Below are 18,167 nucleotides of genomic sequence, written 5' to 3'. Positions count from 1 at the left end.
AATACAATTTTCCTCAGCAGCCAGACAACCAGACAGAAATGTATTCAAAGTGTGTTATTTAATAATATCACAGATTTCCAAGCCTTCATCATTAGGCACCACACATGCTCAGACCATCTCCAGGGGAGCTACTCCAGGGAGCCCTCAAAGCTGCCTCCTGTTCCCCATGTTGCTAGGACAACAGACAGCGAACTAGCAGCACACGACTCAGTGTCTCATAGCAACAGATTGGCTTTAGAATCCCATTCCGACCAATCAGGAGCCAGGGGATTGTAGAGGCATTCCCGTTGTCCCTTCGTTGTAATGTGTAGGAGGAGAGGGGGTGGGGCCACGCATGTTGTGTGGTACACAAAGCATCCTTCAGTGCAGAGTTGACTGTAAGAGGTGGCTCATACGTCAGATCATCTGTGGTTTGTTGTCAGGCAATATTTACTAGCTATAACACACACTCACACAAATTAGTCACAAATGTGTTATTTCGTTGATGAAAAATCTCCTTTCCAGCAATAAGTGATCCTTGAGTTCACTTTAACACATAATGCACTTAAAAAATACAGACCAAAGGATAACAATTCTATCAGGAACAGGAAATGAAAGCTCGACAGAGTGGCTGTGCTTTAGTACCACTGGGCTCAGTGACAGTTCATAGAACAATGGTATAGCATTTTAGACATTAACAGGGAGATTTCACTTTCACTTTGTTTTGTTTCTATGAACTATATACACATCCTCATATAAACATGCTACTTGTCCATGTTTAAGAATCCGAGGCTGTCTATCAACCGGCCCACTTGAGTATTAAAGAGATTGCTCACTGCAAAACTAAAATTACGATATGATCTATTAACCCTTGATCATGAAAGTCTATACCTCCACTGTTTAAGACCACCATGCATAAATAATACACTGACGGCCAAAATAACATTCTGACGCACAGAAATCGGGGAAGTAAACACCATTTCATCTTTTCAGGAGGAGTACTTGCTCACACCAACTCCACTTACTTTGGCTTGTCATTTAACACATAATTTTGGTCTGCCTGAACTTCAGATGTCTGCAATAGTAAAGCATTGTCTTTTTTCCGTTATGTGCTTCTCCATCACATTTTACATACTTAAACAGGGCAGAGTAAGAGTTTTCCAATTCTTTTCCCGTCCAAGTCCAGTATTTGCATTGATCTGAAATTGAAAAAGCAATCAAGAAGGCAACAAAAAGATAGGTGAAAGAAGGAAGGAAGGATCCTCCTTTTTTTAGGTTTTCGTCACATCCTGTGGTATCTTGACTTGCTGTGTCCTTTCACCTAGATGCCAGCTTGTACTGATGGTGGGAAGCAACTGACTGACAGTGTTTTCCACGAGTTCAGCTGAGCTCACAAAGCATTCTGAATATTTGTTGGCATTAGCTTCTGTGATTAAAACATTATCACCAAACCTTGCAAAGTAATAAGAAAAAAAAGTAGGAAAGTAATTCAGAAGCATAACAGCCAAGTGTTACTACAGTATCTTCAACAACAATCTGCAAAATCTATTTCGACTGCATTCCATCAAAACACAAAAATGTAAACCTAAACAAGAGCGCAGCGAAGGGATTTCACAACACCTTTTGTTCCATAAGGTATTCATTTGTTTCTCTCCTGTTGGCTGTCCCAACAAATGTATGGAAGGATAAATCTGACTATGATTAGTATGGTAAAAGCTATCAGTGAAATCATGTATTCCTGTGAAGATAATATGTGTCAGATGATTTTGGGTCATTTAACCATAGGGACTTGTTGAATAATCATATCTATAACCCCTGTAAAGGGGAAGGTGGGAGTTTTTTTGCAATGCTGTATACAATTTCTGTAGCTTTTAGCTTTAAATGTTAAAAATATGTAACATAAAACCAGACATAAACAATCTCATTGAAGTATCCCCACCTTGAGAGCTCTTTTATAACATCTGATCTCAATCTTGTGATGTATGACAAACACGTCATACATTTGCAGTCTTCAGTGTGAGTTTTGGTGATCCAAAATGAATTGAGACTGAATTGAAACAATTTAAAACAATGTGAATTTGTGAACAGCTCAAGACCTCATTAGTCTTACTCGTTACTCTTCACAGCAATCTGAAGGATATTTTCAAATGAATATCAATACAAAACAACATTATAATAAGCTATGTGTTGATTATGGTCAAACCTGTTATCAAATATAAAAACATGTTACATTTTGAGTGGATACACTTCTTGTGGAAGTAGCACTCTTGTCTATATGACACTGCCTGTCAGAGCTCCGAGGCTGTTAGTGAAATATAGTCCCCGGGTGGTATATTTAACCCTGCTGGGGCAACTCCCCCCTTTTTGAGTCCGCTCCTAGAGTTCCTGAGTTGGGGGAGTTGGCTGGACAGGGGAGGTGTGCATGTGGAGGCCCAGATAGGGCCAGTGTAACCTTTCCTCTAGATTCCCTAACTAAGATGAAGTGGACTGCCCCACTTATATCACAAACAGGCTGCTGTACTTAGGCCAGGCTGCCTGTCATGCCTGCGTTCAACTTGTTTTCCCCGTAACTCCTCCCTCTTCCCCTCTCTTCTTGCTAACTGCTGGCACTGGAGCTACACTGCCACAGCTCCAAGCCCTCATTGCTCCCTGAGGTCATGTGTATGTGAGTCATACTGAGGCAAGGCCTTCGATAGCAGCCAGGCGCTGCCAGGGCCGGGCCAACACACCTGCTACACTCCCTTCTGCTGCAGACAAGCTGCAAACAAACACACAAATCATCTTTGTTATATTGATTTGTAAATATTTCTTAAAGCATTTAATTGGAGCCTTTTTCATATTATGGCTTCCACAAGTTTGTTGGGACGTCTGACACGTTTCTTCTTCCAAATGCAGCTGATGTAACAGCATAATGTAGATGAAGACCAGTTTGAATTCTCTGACATGTACTTGTGGGAATGACCTCATAGAAATAGGCAATAGGCCACTGGAAAAGCAGCCCAACATACATTAACATTTACAAAGTTTAAATTATATATTTAGCATCAGGAGAACAAAGCACAATATCCTTTTCCCTGCACCATGTAGACTAGAATGCCTATGGAAAATTGTTCATCTCAAGGATTCATTTGTCTGCAAATGCAACTATAATAATATAAATCAAAAATCTAATATAGTCCATATGGATATAAATGAAGCACTGAGGTTGCCTCAACCCCAGCATTATAATTACCCTTAAATATACACTCAGAGACAAAACAGTGTCAAGATCATGACCAAGAGTGGGGTACACCATTGTTGCCTAATTTAATTATTTATAGAGTTTAATAGGGGGCCTCTCATGGGTGGCCTGGTTTACTGTGAACCCACAAAAATATTAAAATATCTGCTTTTGAAGGGATAATGATAAATTATTACACAGGTAATATGGTTAAAGACTACAATGATAACATTGGTAAAACAAAGCATTTTACTTACTTTGTAGCTTAGTGACTTGGTGTTTGTGTTATGAAATGTTAAAGTGATGACAGTTAAGGTTAAGCACTTGTTTTTCTGCTTTTTCTGTGAAAAAGCTGCAAGAACAGCTCCAAAGAAATAAGACAGAACCCCGCATTTCAGCTGGCACTGGTGTTGCATTCAAGGATTGTGGGAAAGGTGGTACAAATGACTTTCCTCCAGGACCCCTCGCTTTCAAGATGACAATAGAGTTCATCTTGAAAAATCAAGGTTTCCCTGGATGGACCTTTCCCAGTAGCAACAAGAAGTTATATATGCATAGTTTTAGTTTAAGTTTATCATGTGTATTAACCTAGCCTACTTAATCTTTCCTCGAGAGTTGCTGCAAAGTGTAAACTATAAACTCAACTTCTTCAAAAGCTGGTTGAAATTATTTAGTCATCTAAAGTCAAACCTTTGCATTTTGACTTCAGTTATGCCTGGACCTTTGGCCATAAATAGTTATATTCTTACTTTTATTTAAAAATCTAAAAGAATTTTAGGGACGTTTTAAATAACCTTTGATCTAAAGATGGCACTAGTCTCAATATGATATGGTCTCAACTGAAATTTCAGAAACTACATTGATAAAAACTCGTGATAAACTTTAGCCTTAAAAATGCACAGCAACAATACAGTAGGCCATATCTATATTTTTGTGAGTTTGCCTTGTGTAGACTATAGAAAAAGAGATTTGGTCTGTCACTTAGCTGTTGCGTAGGCCTTTCACTTCGGCTATAATTGCAATTTATCTTCAACATAATATATTAATTAAGCAGATTTACAATGCTGAATGGCGAATAGGTATTTTTATAAAATAATTTTTTGGACAGGTCTTGTTCAGCAGGTTATTCCTACACCCCGTGAATGCAGCATAGACTGGATCGACCTTTCGCCTAATTTGGCTGACGGCAGTTCATCGGGTTTACTCTGACACTGCTGACTCTCACGGCCACGCCCACCAACGGCCACGCACCCTATTTCCTCCAACCGTCCAGCGAGCACGCGCTGTTCACGCGCTCTCTGCTCTCCCATTGGCCGAAGCTCCGCACACACTCAATTGTGATTGGCCGAGTGTTGCCACCCGCCGGTGCGTGTTGTGAGTTTTGTTTTTCTTTTTTTTCTCCGCCTGCCTGTGTTTTACACACACAGCTGAGAGAAAAGGGAGCCAGTCAGAGAAAAAAAACGACCTCAACCCAGCCCCAGTACAGGCAGCAGCACTGGCAACCACTGTCTCTTCGTTTTACACTGGCTTTGATAACACAAAAAGTGATATTTAGATATTTTATTCTTCAATGCCATCGCGAAAATTTACTGAGATGGACTCAAACGGGGTAAGACATTTTTTAAAACTGTTACTTTAGTTTAGGCGCGACATTTATTTTGCAGTCAAGTAAAAATCACTTGTTTACTGGCTGAGTGATATTTCAGTACTCAATCCAAGTCATCAGCTAAATTCAACATTTATGTACAGTTTTAATATTATTTTGTGTCACGTCAGCGTCCCGGTGATGCCAAATCAACTATATTATATCAAAATGTAAAACTATTATACATTTATTTAGCTTTTTTTGGTGCTTTTTATTCAGTCTTTAAAAGGCAATATACCTATGTATATGATAATGTGAAATAAAAATGTAAATTACATTTAAACATGTACGGAAGCCGGTCAGTGCCGACAAATAGTTTAATCTGGTTTCTGTTGAGGAGGATCAGTGATATGCTTTGTTTACTGTTAAAATGTTTTATGAAGTTGTAACGTAATAAGCCCACTTCCTGATGCAAACCCGCTTTGTGGGATTTCACATGGCTCATCTCGGCAGCACGTCACTGTTTGGTCTATATTTGGCAATGGGAGGTGTCCTGGCTCTGAGCCAAAGGCAGTGCATGCTGGGCTGGGGTGTAGTCACCAGCACCCCCCTCTCTTTTTGGCAGCATCGTGCAGTTTGGCCGGGAACTTAAGATTTAGGAACATTGACAGAGCAGATGATAACTGGAAATTGCCCCCATTCTGGTTAATAGAATTGGAAAGTTTCCTTTGTTTGAATTTATGACATGAGTGGAAGTTGAATCAACACAAAGCATGTCATGCAGTTGAAAATAACCACGATAACCCCGTGATGTGGCAATAACAAAGTACTTTCATTTGGCTTCCTTTGTCTGATGTTTGTTTATTGCTCCTTTCAGAATGAGTACATGGATCATTGTGAGGCATACGTGAAGAGAAGGAGGCATGACAGCGAACAGTCTGTCTCTAGTGGAACTGGCCTGGAGTACACGGACCTGGAGGCAGCTGAAGCACTGGTGTGTATGAGCTCCTGGGGCCAGGGCCACTTCCTCGGCAGCAACAGGCCCAACCCCTGCAAACCCAGGCCCCTCACCCCGGCTTCGGACTCCTGCGACTCCCTCTTGCCACCAGAACTTCCAGAGCCCCCGAAGGACTTTGTGTCCCTCTCCTCCCTGGTAAGTGACATCATGCTGTACAGGTCAAACATGTGCTAGACGCTGGTGCTAAAATCACACAGAGCCATGAAACCATTGACATGTTTGTTTAGTAAACACATACGTGAGAGTCAACCCCATGGCCTTTTGATGTGAATGTGTAAAGATAACTGAGGGACCATGGTTTATGACATGAGGCTGGCACAGGTGAGATGCGCTGCAGCAATAAATGATACAGTAAGGGGGTTTGACCTTCAGACAGAGTTCCTCCCCTCAGAGGCAGGGTCATAAAAATCACAGTTTATAGCTCAAAGTGATCATTAGTCTCGTGTGTACCTGTTTGCCACCTGTGATGCCTATCTCTGCAAACACTATCCCCTGTAAAGCTAGAGAAATGCTCCATGTTATTACAGTGGTACCGGGGTACACTGGTTAATTCTTCGAATGTTCTTCTCTCCCTTCTCTTTCCAGTGTATGACCCCCCCTCACAGCCCCAGCTTTGTTGAGACTTCAACATCCAGCACTGTGCTCCAGTCCAGCTCTGGCCTGGCTGTGTCCTCACAGCACTGTCGGTCCGGGCTTCCTCACCCTGTCCTGGCACCCACTGCTGAAAAGACCCCCTCCCTCCCCCCTCTGCCACAGTCCTGCAGAGCCATGGCGACCAGCGTCATTCGCCACACCGCAGACAGCGCCCCCTGCCAACACCACATTCCAGTGGCCCCCAGTCCAGAGAAAACTAGAGACACCGTAACGGCTGCAACAGTCTACCAGCAGCAAAAACTGCGACAGCAACAGCAGCAACGCATTACAAAGACTGAGCAGATGAGCACACCTCCATCTCCTCCTGCTCCTCTCACACCCACATTATTCGCCTCAAAAACAGAGCAGCAAGCCAGACCCTCAAAACCCTGTTTGGACAGCATCTCCACCCCCACTCCTGTCAAGACCCAACTGCAAAACAGCCCATACAGTCCCCCTGCTCCTGCAACCCTGTCCCCGCCTTCAGTCACCAGTCCTCAAATCATCTGCCAGATGTTCCCTGTCAGCAGCCAATCAGGTATAATCTCAGCCTTCATCCCCAGTGCAGTCCAGACATCCAATACCGGGATTCGGACCGCCACTGCGTCCATCCTCCCCCAGCCCACCTCAGCTAACTCCGCCCCTGTCCAGCAGTCCCTCATCATGGGCTCAGCGATGCCCCAGGGGACAGTGATGCTGGTTCTCCCTCAGTCCTCCGTCTCTCAGGCCCCTCACTGCCCTCAGACTGTCATGACCCTGGGCAACACCAAGCTGCTACCTCTGGCCCCGGCCCCTGTGTACGTGCCAGCGGGGCCCAGCGGCGGTACAACAGCCACAAAGATGGACTTTTCCCGCAGGAGAAACTATGTCTGCAACTTCCCAGGCTGCAGGAAGACGTATTTTAAGAGCTCGCACCTCAAGGCTCACCTAAGAACACACACAGGTGAGGGTTTACTGCATATGGAAGTGTTTGGTTTGGGTGATAATCGTGCGGATGTGGAATAAAATGTGACCACAGATGAGTGTTGCATCCTGTTTGTAAAACATTCTTGGCCTTGTTATTCTTGATGGGAAGAGAGTGAGCTCATTGTTATATCTCAGACACGACATGGTGTTGTGTAAGGTTTTTATGACTGCAGTGTGACTCACTTGCTGACTCCTTACTCTTCCTGTTTCTCTCTCTGTTGCCCTCCCTTAGGTGAGAAACCTTTCAGCTGCAGCTGGGACGGCTGCGATAAGAGGTTTGCCCGCTCTGACGAGCTGTCCCGCCACAGGCGAACACACACCGGCGAGAAAAAATTTGTGTGTCCCGTGTGCGACCGGCGATTCATGCGCAGTGATCACCTCACCAAACACGCCCGCCGCCACTTGACCACAAAGAAAATTCCCTCCTGGCAGGCTGATGTGCGAAGCCTGAACAAAATGGCTGCTGGCAAAACACCTCCCTCAAAACCTGGCCTTGCCACACTGAGCATGCTGGTGCCTGCCGGCTCAAAGTAGACAATGAACACTGCTGCCATCTTACCCACTCCCAAGATACCACAGGGAGCAGCCAAGCACATAAGGCTGCTGCTATTTTACTCATGGGAATGAAAGAAAAAACATGCACTGGACTCGTTTTCCCTCTCTACTGCTCATTTGTACATGTGTTTTTCTCTAAAGGTTTCTTTTGTTTACTTTGCTATCATCGATAATATGTATGCACTCTTGCCAAAGCCTTTGTATGAAGTTTGTCTTTTACGTTTCACCTTCTTCACCCCTCCTGCAACACTTTTGATCAACAGACTTTTGATAGATATGTCTATGTAAATGTATTGTTGGTTGTACTATGCATTTATTTGTCATATTTGGGAAAATGTTAACATGAAAAACAGTGTAAATATGAATATTAATCATCAGTACTATGATTATACCTTGATTATATCTCCCTGTCTAACTTTTCATATTATTTAATACATATTTGTAATAAACAAAATATTAAAATAGTCATTTTTTGTGCTTTTTGTGACCTTTCAAATATCTAATCCAGGAAAAACCGAGGTGTGGGATTTCGATATAGTCAGCAATGATTCACAGTTGTCTCATGCTGAAATACAGTGAGTGGTGCCTTCCCACATCTTGTGTGTGTCACACTGTGGCCCCCACCCATCCACCGTGCTCTTTTGGTCTATTGGCTATATGAAATTATTATTTTTTTGGTGTTATAAAACCTCTATTGGTGAGACCCTGTGGGGACATAGTTGCCAGTTCATTAGCTCAGAGCCAGAGAGCTTGATGAGTTAGCAGACAAAACAGACAGAGACTTGTTTGCCTCTTGTGATGAGTTTATTAATTATAGATCATTTGAGCCCATTCACCTCTGTCACATGGGGACAAGGAGGCGGTGGGGGCTGTGTGATTCTTGCATAATACACCACTGAGTTTTATTCATTCAAAAATCTGTATTCAGTCTGGTGTAATTAACAAACACTTCCTGTTCTTGTGGTTACAAATGAAAGGAGAAAGTTGTCCTTATTCGTGAAGTCTATTCTTGGCCATATAAATGAACATGGAGTGTGAGAAAGAAGGCATTTTCAACTGGAGAAATTGGGAGGATGCGAGTGGAAATTTTATTAAGTAAACAATAAAAAGAAGCCATTAAGATGCTGCTGGATCAAGAGTGGTTCTCTGTGCTGCTCTCACCCACACATTCATTAGTGGCCCCACACCTAGTAACTGCACACCTCTTCCAATCAGACAGTGAGAAATATGAACTGTTGGGGGTGCGACCAATCACTTCTCTTCCCTGCATACCCGCCCCTTTGCCTTACTGACCGACATACACACTGGCTGTGCGCCACCTGAGCAGTGGTCTACAGCGACATCTGGTGGTGGATTCATTTCGTTGCACCGTTTACACTACTACGGGAGAACATTGTAGTTTTTAAAAGAAGATAATTTATCATGTTTAGTGGAGTATAACAGTTTAATAGTAGAGGTGATCATAATGCACTTCACATTTGGTGCACAAAGACAGAAAATGGTACTTGGGAATGTACATTTTTGTGTGTCCTTTGCCAGTATTACTTGTTTTTAAACTTACCTTCATTTGCAGGGAAATTTTGTTTGCAGCACTAAATATATAAACAGAATTTAGGAGGGATTTTGTAATAATTGCAAATTAATTAAAAGGCATATAAACTAGAAATATAAATTAAATCACAGTTCAATTCATGTGTCATTAAAAATGCCATAGCGTAAAGTAAGAGTCAATGTCACTCGCTTTGTGTTTTTTTTGTGTGCATGAAACTATATTGGTGTTAATGAGTTGTGAAAAAACCCATTGTAATCATCCAAAGTCGATTACATGACTTTAAATTGATGTTAAATTGACAATTGGGGTTAGTGTTATTGACATAAAGCTAGTTTTAAAGGTAGTGCCTCTGTCCCTGACTTTTTAATTACACTATTAAATAAGCAACCCAAAATTTATTCAGGGGTTGTCTAGTGTGGTCTAAAAAAATAATGAACAGTTTTGTATTATCCTCCATTAATAACTAATTTAATTGGTTCTGGTATTGTGCATACTGTCTCACTGTCACACTGTCTTGTTCCTGGGTTACTTGAATATAACAAAGCACTACTGTGACATGTCAACATTTCTGCTGTGAAAATTGCCTATTTAGAAAGGCGTACAACTGTATATATAAGGTCAATTCACAGTGCTAAAAAAATAAAGCAATTGCCAAAAAGGTAAATTTAATCAAAAGTGAATTAAATCTATAACACATTTAAGCCGTTATAGGTTTGTGTTTTTAACCGATATTATTTTCTTTTGATTAACCTAAATTATATACATTTTTAATTGTTACTTTTATATTTATTCAGTAAACTCTTTTCATTTATTGATCAAAACATGTTTCTGAGGGAAGTGTTTCCTTGTTGCACCAATGGCCCTCGTGTTGCTATGGTTACATCAACACAACTAGGAAGGTTTGCTGCCAGTTGGAGGTCCAACGCGAGCTAAAACACATGTAAATGGACATAAAACGAGACCGACTTCAGCATTTTCCGGCGAGGACAGCTTCTAACACTGTTTAAATTTAGCTAACTTCGCTTCTGGGCTTTTTTTTTTTTGGACGTTTATTAGCTCACGAAAGTTGTGTGGCAGGTTGCGACCGCTAACTTCATCCGCCTCTAAGTTAACTATATTTCTCTCCTCGTAATCATCATGGAGGTTGGAGATAAGCTGAAAGAACTAAACATGACAGTGGATGAAATCGACAGGTTGTCAAAAGCTCTCAAAGACGAGAAATTCAGGGAAATGCTGCGCGATTACGCCCAAGAATTAGCAGACCCTGAGAATAAGAAAAGGTATGAAGAGGAGATCAAACTTTTGGAGCAGGAAAGAGGAAACACGATTGAATTTATCCACCCGGAACCATTTAGGGCTCTCAGGACGAGTGTGAACAGCAAGCAGAAGTGTTTTATCAATATCTGTGCCAATGAAAAAGTTGGAAAGCCTGAAAGTAAATGGGGGGTGTCGGAGGAAGGCCGCAGAGGACAGTGCTGGTCCCTGCCTCACAGTCTGCACCCAGGGAGGCAAGACACAGACCCAAAGGGGAACAAGATCATGATCTATGATGTTATTTTCCACCCCGACACTCTCTACATTGCAAGCAAAAACAAGAGATTCATGGATATGGTGGACACCACCGCCATGCAGGGAATCCAGAATGCTTTCAAAGTGACTCTGGATAAAAACAATGTGAGAGAGATGAGTACAAAATACAAAGGCACCCCGCAGCCTTGTGTCATCCGAAAACCCATACCTGGGTATAAAACCAAGGGGCCCTCAGAGAAGCCCGACCCTCTCGCATTCCCATACCCAGATGACCAAAGACCTACCACACCCTCGCGAACCAAGCCTACAGAATCCCCTGCGACAAAAAACAGCAGTGATGCTAAACCTAAAAGCTTCCAGATCCAGCCTCCGAAAACCGAAGAGCCAACCAAGCCAAACTACACAGTAAAATATCGATCTTTTATTGATATACAGGACTTCAGGTGTTCTAGAGACTCAGCCCAAAGCCCCAGGCCCAAAGAGATAGTAGTTACCATCGATTTGCCACTTCTAAAGATGGTCGCAGACGCCAGCCTTGAGGTAAAAGAGGGAAGGCTGCTGCTGGAGTCCAAGAAACCAGCCTACAGACTGGAGCTGCCCTTATCCTACCCTGTGGATGAAGATAAAGGAGAGGCCAAGTTCAACAAACAGAGAGGACAGCTTACAGTCACACTGCCCGTTCTTCCTTCTAATGAAGCTTTTGATTTCGCTGTAGGGCCTGCTGCGAGTGTTAGTGATGGTGAGAGGCAGGAGGAAAAAAGTGAGGTCGAAGAGGAGGAGAAATGGAAGCAGAAGGAGTGGGAAGGCCAGAACAGTGCGGAGGAGGAGAAAAGAGGCGTTGAGGGAGAAAGAGACACTGAAGAGGAGGATTTGAAGCAGCAGACATGGGTTGAGAAAGGTGAAGAAAAGAAAGAACAAGGTCGGGAGAAAGGAGAGGAGCAGATGAGGGGAGGCCAGGAAGGTGTAGCGGCAGAAGAAAGGGTAGTGGGTGAGAAGGAAAAATTGAGAAAGCAGGAGAGGGAAGGGAGAAATAGTGAAGTAGAGGAAATTGGTGTGGGGGTGGCAAAATGGAAGAAGCAGATAAGAAAAGGCCAAGAATGTGTGGAGGACGAGAAATTGCAGGAGAATGAGAAAGAAGTTGGAAAATTTAACCCACAGAAAAGGCAGCAACATGAAGATAAAGGGATGAATGAACATAACACTTTAAGGGAAGATGGATGTGACACAGCAGTAGAGAAAAGGGATTCTGGTGTAGCAAGTTTTCAGTGTGATACTGTTGACCAATGCATGGACGTTTCTGCCGAAGAAGAAAACTCATGCGTGGCTTCACCTGAATCAGAAAACCAGCCTGTTTTAATCACTGCTGAACATAAAACTTGCAAAGGAAAAGAGGGCGAAGTAAATCTGAACTCTGAAATGAAAACTTCAGACATCAAAGAAGAGACTGAAAAGACAAAAGAGACTCTAGATGGAAAGGTGAGGTCAATTCTGACACAAGTGTGTGGGATGAAACTAAGCTGCTGTTAACTTTTACATTTTTCTGTTCTAGGTGGAAACAGATGCTGCATTTCTACATCATGGATCCAGTGAGGAGTCCCAGACTACTATCGCTGCCGTGTCTTCCACACCAGCTAACACTCAAAGCCAGAACAACATAAAGGACTGCTGCATTTCCCAGGGGACTGAAGAGTCCAGCAAGGGGCCTGCGACAGATGAAGCGAACAGGTCAAGCAGAGGAGGTCCAGGCAGCAGGGTCACCCTCCGGTCTGAGGAACTTGCCACGGGCTCAGTAAAGCCGGAGGAGAGGGAGAACGTAGACGAAGATGACCTGCCGACAGAGCAAATCCTCCAAAACCCAGAGCACGACAGCGAGCCACCGCCCGTGTTATTAAGGGAAATTGATAAAGATGGAAACGAAACGATCATCAGCGATCATTCCACATCTGCTGGGATCATCTTCCAAAACTCTCTGATATATGAGCTGGACTGAGGACTGTGTGCATGGGTTCAGAGAAGGTTGTCATTTTTTAAAAGTGGTTTTATATGCAGGTTTTATCAGTTAAGTCTGTCCAATGAGATTAAATGATGTTCATATTTCACATTCCTACAGTCCATTTCTACAATTGAATACATGACAAAAATGACACATGAATCATTTCAATGTCCCAGAATAAACTACTTAGGACATCATAAAGAATACTTTATTTAATGAATTTTTTTCACATATATATATATATATATATATATATAAAAACTGTGGGTCATTAGCATGGTAAAAACCAACTCCCTTTAGCCAATGCTCATGGACCCTGAGGCACTGTGTACACAAAAAACCCTCTTAATTCATCTAATTTCTTTATTCCCCTGCCGAGTTGAAGTAGGTCAATAGGGGAACCTGCAGTCTGCTCTAAGAGGCAGAAAAGACAACGTATGACACTGTATGCTGTGAGTTTGTGTGAGTTACATAAAGCCAGTGCCACTGAGTTACAGATGGAGCAGGTGCAAAATTTTTATGCTCGTCTCTTACCCCATTTTTGATGTGTGGGAAGTGCATTATAAGTTGAATGTAAGTGTAAAACAGGCAGCTTGAAGAGAGTCAGTATTCTCCTTTCATTCAAAGGCATTACCAGAAACTACTGGACCACTGAGCGATATACTACTGCAGATTCCTCTTGTTGTTGCCCTACAGTACCTCATAGCTTGCAAACTATTGCGAAATCAATTTCCAGCTGTTGGTGTGTTTGCTGTCAAAACGGAAGAGTTTGTTCTTCTTCATCTGATTCCTCTCTGGAGGGAGTTGTCTAAAAATTCGGAGTAGCAGGAGAGGGAGCAGAAGTGCTGCTGCACCGGAGCATCTGTGCCCCCCATGTCGTCCACCAGGACCACTGTGTGAGAGACTTGGTGCAGGTTCATGCTGACTGCTGTCTTGATGTAGAAACTGATGCAGACACGGCCGCAGTCGCAGGTCTTGGCTACTTCGAGGTCCCGACACAAGTGGGCAGGGATGAGGTGAGGTCCGTACGGTATCCTGTGACGTGAATGAGACAGAATATAATTAGGAGTTTGCTCTAAGAACTTATGAACCACCGCGAAGATGCAGTGCTATATACTGAGCATGTTTAGTTCTAACCTGAGGTTGGCCACAGCTCTGGAAGCCATCTCTTGAAGTGGAAGGGGGAATGTAAGTTTCATTGTGTGGTCCAGAGGGTTAGGTTGGATAAAGGGATTTCCAAACAGGTCCAGGTTCTCCAGACTCAGCTTACGGAAGTCACCGGGCAACACAGCCAGCTGGTTATGTGCCGCTGACAGGAACCTCAACTTCGAGAGTCGGCCGATGTGGAACGGCAAACAAACGAGCTCATTGTCATCCAGTTTGAGGTTCACTAGTTCCCTGAGCTGGCAAAACCGAGCGGGGAGGGACTGCAGTCGATTCTGGCTGAGGTCCAAGAGCTGGAGGGTCCGCTGCAGGGTGGATAGGCAGAGGGCCTCGCTGAAGGCTTCCAGGTGGTTGTTGTGGAGGATGAGCTCAGAGAGGCAGCTGAGGTCACCGATGGTGGCAGGGAGTTTCTTGATGTGGTTGTTGCTGAGGTCTAGCTTGCGGAGAGCTGCAAAAACAAAACCAAAGACAAATACAACCTCTTAAAAAGGGGTACTCCAGCTCTTTATTGTTGCACTCCCATAAAGTTGCAGGACTTGCAAGAGATAAATTAAAAAAAAGAACGGTCAAAATTGAAGCAGCAGGAGTCGAGATATCCTGACTTTTAGTCTCATGCTCTTAAAACACTGGATCCTACATTTTCCATAATGCCAATAGGCTAACATTTTTAACTTTCAGTATGTTGCAAACAACCCCATCGACTCACTCTACCTTTCAGGGAGAGCATCCGCATGTCCACCCGTGACAGTTTGCAGTAGGAGACCTGCAGCTGCTCCAGAGAGTAGGGGAAGCTGGAGGTGAGGGGGTAGTCCTTCTTGGAGACGATGGTTAGCTTCTTCTTGGGTTGCTCTACGTCTCTGGCGCGAACAGGAGTGAGTGTGGAGAGAGGAAGGCTGCTCGTGTCGCTTCCTCTGTCCGCCAAACGAGCAGCTGAGAGGAAGTTCTTTAAGCTATTGGCATCGGCCTAAAAATCAGTAAATAAAGTTACAAGCGGATCAATGGACTGATAGAAACAGAAACAGCAGAAGATCAGTCTCTTCTCAGGTGGTGGCGTATGACCGGATTCCTTGAAATATCTAACCTAAATTCCCTGGCCTGGAATATCTTGACACACTTCCTTTGAATGAACGCGAAGATCTTTTTGCTGCTGGGAATATAAATGTGTGTGATTCAGGATGTAAAGTACAGGGATTAGAAGCAATTTTTGAATACCTGTCCCAAAGACACATTGAGGTGTTCATTTAAATTTATGGTAATTCTTTAGGCCGTAGCTTGTGGCGGTGGTATCGTGGTGTTTATAAAATTGTGGAAGTTTGGTTTACACATTTCTCACAATTTGGCAGCTCCTGTTTTCCCTGTTTACCTGCCTAATGTGATGTCTGCCTGTCTGTGGGTGTGTGAGTGCATTTCTGTCAACGTGACAGAGGTTGAACTGTGTTAGAATCTAGGTGAAAGGTCACCACTGCCTCAACACAGCCAGGAGGGCTTTACAGTAGCTGGAAACAATGAGGCTGCTATGGTGTCTGACCAGACATCAGCTGCAGTCAAAACAACAGTGTGAGTCTGTCTGGTTGTTAAATGAATTTTTTCAAGGAAATAAAGATGAAGTTGTTTCATCATAAACATGAAGATCTTGCTCTGGGCAAAAACAACCTTGCTTATTAACACTTTTATACTCAGACTGTAATTACACCATGTTGGATGTCGTACCTTGCTCAAACAAATGTCAACAGCAGGCTCCTTTAATCTCACAGTGGCCTTGCCTTCCTCCACAAACCAAGTGAAGAACTTCTCTATGTTGTCTTTTAGCTACAAGAGAAAGTTGGCAAATGTCAGTGATGGAAAAATACATTTCACAACATTAGGGTGCATCATCATTTAACCAAGAGTGATTCACTGTCTCAACAAGTTTAAACAGGAATACTGAAATCATTTTTGTCACCATGCAGGTTTGCATCTTTACAGAGCTATGACCTTTTAGGGTTTCCAATCTACATCTCTCTGGGAAAGATAATGATGAGTAATTTAAAAAAGAAGAACTAAGTGACTCCCAGGATTAAGTTAATTGAAAAGCAGAAATACAGTCAATAAAAATGTTTTGCTATTGTCTGTTTGATACTGTCCATTTCAAGAAGAAACTGTAGTAGAAGATCTGGAGGTTTTACTGACAAACAAATAAGTTATAACATGAGCTCGCATTTTCTGGCTTGTTAAACTATACTTATTGTGAGAGCTAAGAGGAATGTAGCATGTAAAAATGCTTAATGTGACCTATACATTCAAAACAGCGTCCACTGTCCAAGCTGTTAAGAGGACAATATTTCAGACTGCGATTGGGTCGTAGATCTGCTGCCTGGATGAACCATATTGTGTATCAAACTGTTAATTTACAGTGAACGAAAGTACATATTGCCTTGTTTTGATATTCATTTTAAGATATTAATTTTCTATTTTCTTTTTTAATGTAGAGTTTAAGGAGCCAAATGCCTGAATGGATGGGTGACATAACATATATAAATGAATATTAACAGATCCTAGATAAACAGACCCTCAATATGACAAAGGTTTATTAACTGTTAAATGTGAAAGAAACTTGCTTTGGCAATGTAAACATCTGTCAATAAAGCCCCATTGAATTGAACTGAAACTGTCATTTAATACACTGTTTAGACTGTTAAATACACCTGCATGTTTTAGGAACTAAATTTCACATTATATTTAATATGCAGCCACAGTAATTTTACTTAAAAATCTCCTCTTCTTGTATCTGTGTGTGATGGGTGTGTTTTGACGAGGTTACTCTACAGTTTTCAGACTTTAGCTGCCCTTGAAATACTCCTTCAATGATGAATAAAATACCCTGACCAAAATTTTAACTAAATCTTTAAGCTTTAAAAAAACAATATAATTAGACGCATCTTGCAATCAGGCTAATTTGGACAGCGACAACAGAGGCCACACACCCCGGTATAAATTATGAATGCAACTCCAGCTTTAACAACCAGCAGTAGTTATTACAGTACAGAGGACAGAGAGAGCAGCAACAATAACAACAACAGAGCCTGACCTTGTACTTGGAGCCTACTCTGTCTTTGGCTGTGCAGATCATCATGTAAATGTTGCTGCGTTGACTCGTTTTGTCCAAATGCTTCCCGATGGAGAGCACCGCTCTCGTCCCCTTCCCTCGACTTTTCATCCCAAACGTGGGGAGCATCCGATTCACCACCTCGACATCACATTGCAGCTTCATCGCAGCCAAATACTACAGACTGAAGTCCGGCTTAATGCCGCGTCCGAGCGGACTAAAGGTCTGAATGCATACCAGAGAGAAAACTTCCGCGAAAAAAGTACCGCTAGCTAGTGACTAGTGACACAACACACGCCCGTGCTCGTCATGGATGTCAACAACACCGCAGCCGTCTCTACAGAACTGCATCTGAACGGCCGTCGGAGACACTACACACAGTCTACAGCGGGTATACTGAGCCTTGGCCTTTCGTGGGAAACGACACTTAGCTTGACAGTATCTTGACAAACTGTAAACGTCCCGGATAGTTTCCGGTTGTCAGTTGGCTGGTTAGCTGCAGTTAGCACGAACCCGCGCGCCTGGGAAGTGACGTCAGTGAAGCGCTCGTTAACTCGGCCCGGGCGCACATTGAGCAGGAGAGGGACAGGCCCCCATGTTTGGTGTCTAATTACTATCTACATGAACAATATGTAATAAGTGACGCAGTTATGTGTTTTTGTCAGACAAAAATAATAATCAATAATAAAAAATGACTATTTAATAATCTCCACCGCAGTCACAGTTAAGAACAAACACTTCTATGTGTAGTCCACCTTACTAGCTGATAACTTAAAGTTATGCTTTGTCATAAAGCAACCTATAGACGTTTGACTAACATAATTAACTCAAGGTGCACTTACTAGTTTTTTCTGGAGCTTTCAACTGCATCCCACGGTTCTCTTTAT

General features: G+C 42.8%; 3 protein-coding genes across 3 annotated transcripts; 2 read left to right on the top strand and 1 right to left on the bottom strand.

Moving 5' to 3' along the window:
* The first annotated feature begins 4,611 nt into the window (after positions 1-4,611).
* On the top strand, positions 4,612-8,424 carry LOC122861555 (Krueppel-like factor 11). The gene is made up of 4 exons (XM_044166129.1): positions 4,612-4,808; positions 5,662-5,937; positions 6,388-7,378; positions 7,634-8,424. The coding sequence occupies exons 1-4, from the start codon at positions 4,770-4,772 to the stop codon at positions 7,933-7,935; spliced, it is 1,608 nt and encodes a 535-aa protein (XP_044022064.1). The 5' UTR covers positions 4,612-4,769; the 3' UTR covers positions 7,936-8,424.
* A 1,918-nt stretch (positions 8,425-10,342) lies between these two features.
* Positions 10,343-13,232, top strand: dnaaf2 (dynein axonemal assembly factor 2). Its single transcript, XM_044166128.1, has 2 exons — positions 10,343-12,514; positions 12,588-13,232. Exons 1-2 carry the CDS (start codon positions 10,646-10,648, stop codon positions 13,026-13,028), a joined length of 2,310 nt encoding a protein of 769 aa, XP_044022063.1. The 5' UTR covers positions 10,343-10,645; the 3' UTR covers positions 13,029-13,232.
* Positions 13,191-17,857, bottom strand: lrr1 (leucine rich repeat protein 1). The gene is made up of 5 exons (XM_044166130.1): positions 17,263-17,857; positions 15,906-16,004; positions 14,907-15,159; positions 14,169-14,643; positions 13,191-14,066 (listed from the first exon to the last, which is right to left on the bottom strand). The coding sequence occupies exons 1-5, from the start codon at positions 17,443-17,445 to the stop codon at positions 13,811-13,813; spliced, it is 1,266 nt and encodes a 421-aa protein (XP_044022065.1). The 5' UTR covers positions 17,446-17,857; the 3' UTR covers positions 13,191-13,810.
* Positions 17,858-18,167: the final 310 nt, after the last annotated feature.

This window comes from Siniperca chuatsi, linkage group LG15 (genome assembly GCF_020085105.1).
Source record: "Siniperca chuatsi isolate FFG_IHB_CAS linkage group LG15, ASM2008510v1, whole genome shotgun sequence".
Lineage (NCBI taxonomy): Eukaryota > Metazoa > Chordata > Actinopteri > Centrarchiformes > Sinipercidae > Siniperca > Siniperca chuatsi.
The sequence above is the reverse complement of the archived record's forward strand: the minus strand, read 5'-3'. Positions and strand labels throughout refer to the sequence as shown.

Excerpts from the sequence above, each read along its gene's own strand:
- LOC122861555 (XM_044166129.1), top strand. The coding sequence starts at position 4,770 with ATGCCATCGCGAAAATTTACTGAGATGGACTCAAACGGG. Across the intron at positions 5,938-6,387 it reads TTGTGTCCCTCTCCTCCCTG|TGTATGACCCCCCCTCACAG; the intron begins GTAAGTGACATC and ends TTCTCTTTCCAG. Across the intron at positions 7,379-7,633 it reads TCACCTAAGAACACACACAG|GTGAGAAACCTTTCAGCTGC; the intron begins GTGAGGGTTTAC and ends GCCCTCCCTTAG.
- dnaaf2 (XM_044166128.1), top strand. The coding sequence starts at position 10,646 with ATGGAGGTTGGAGATAAGCTGAAAGAACTAAACATGACAGTGGATGAA. Across the intron at positions 12,515-12,587 it reads AAGAGACTCTAGATGGAAAG|GTGGAAACAGATGCTGCATT; the intron begins GTGAGGTCAATT and ends TTTCTGTTCTAG.
- lrr1 (XM_044166130.1), bottom strand. The coding sequence starts at position 17,445 with ATGAAGCTGCAATGTGATGTCGAGGTGGTGAATCGGATGCTCCCCACG. Across the intron at positions 15,160-15,905 it reads TTGACATTTGTTTGAGCAAG|GCCGATGCCAATAGCTTAAA; the intron begins GTACGACATCCA and ends ACTGATTTTTAG. Across the intron at positions 14,067-14,168 it reads AGAGCTGTGGCCAACCTCAG|GATACCGTACGGACCTCACC; the intron begins GTTAGAACTAAA and ends TTCACGTCACAG.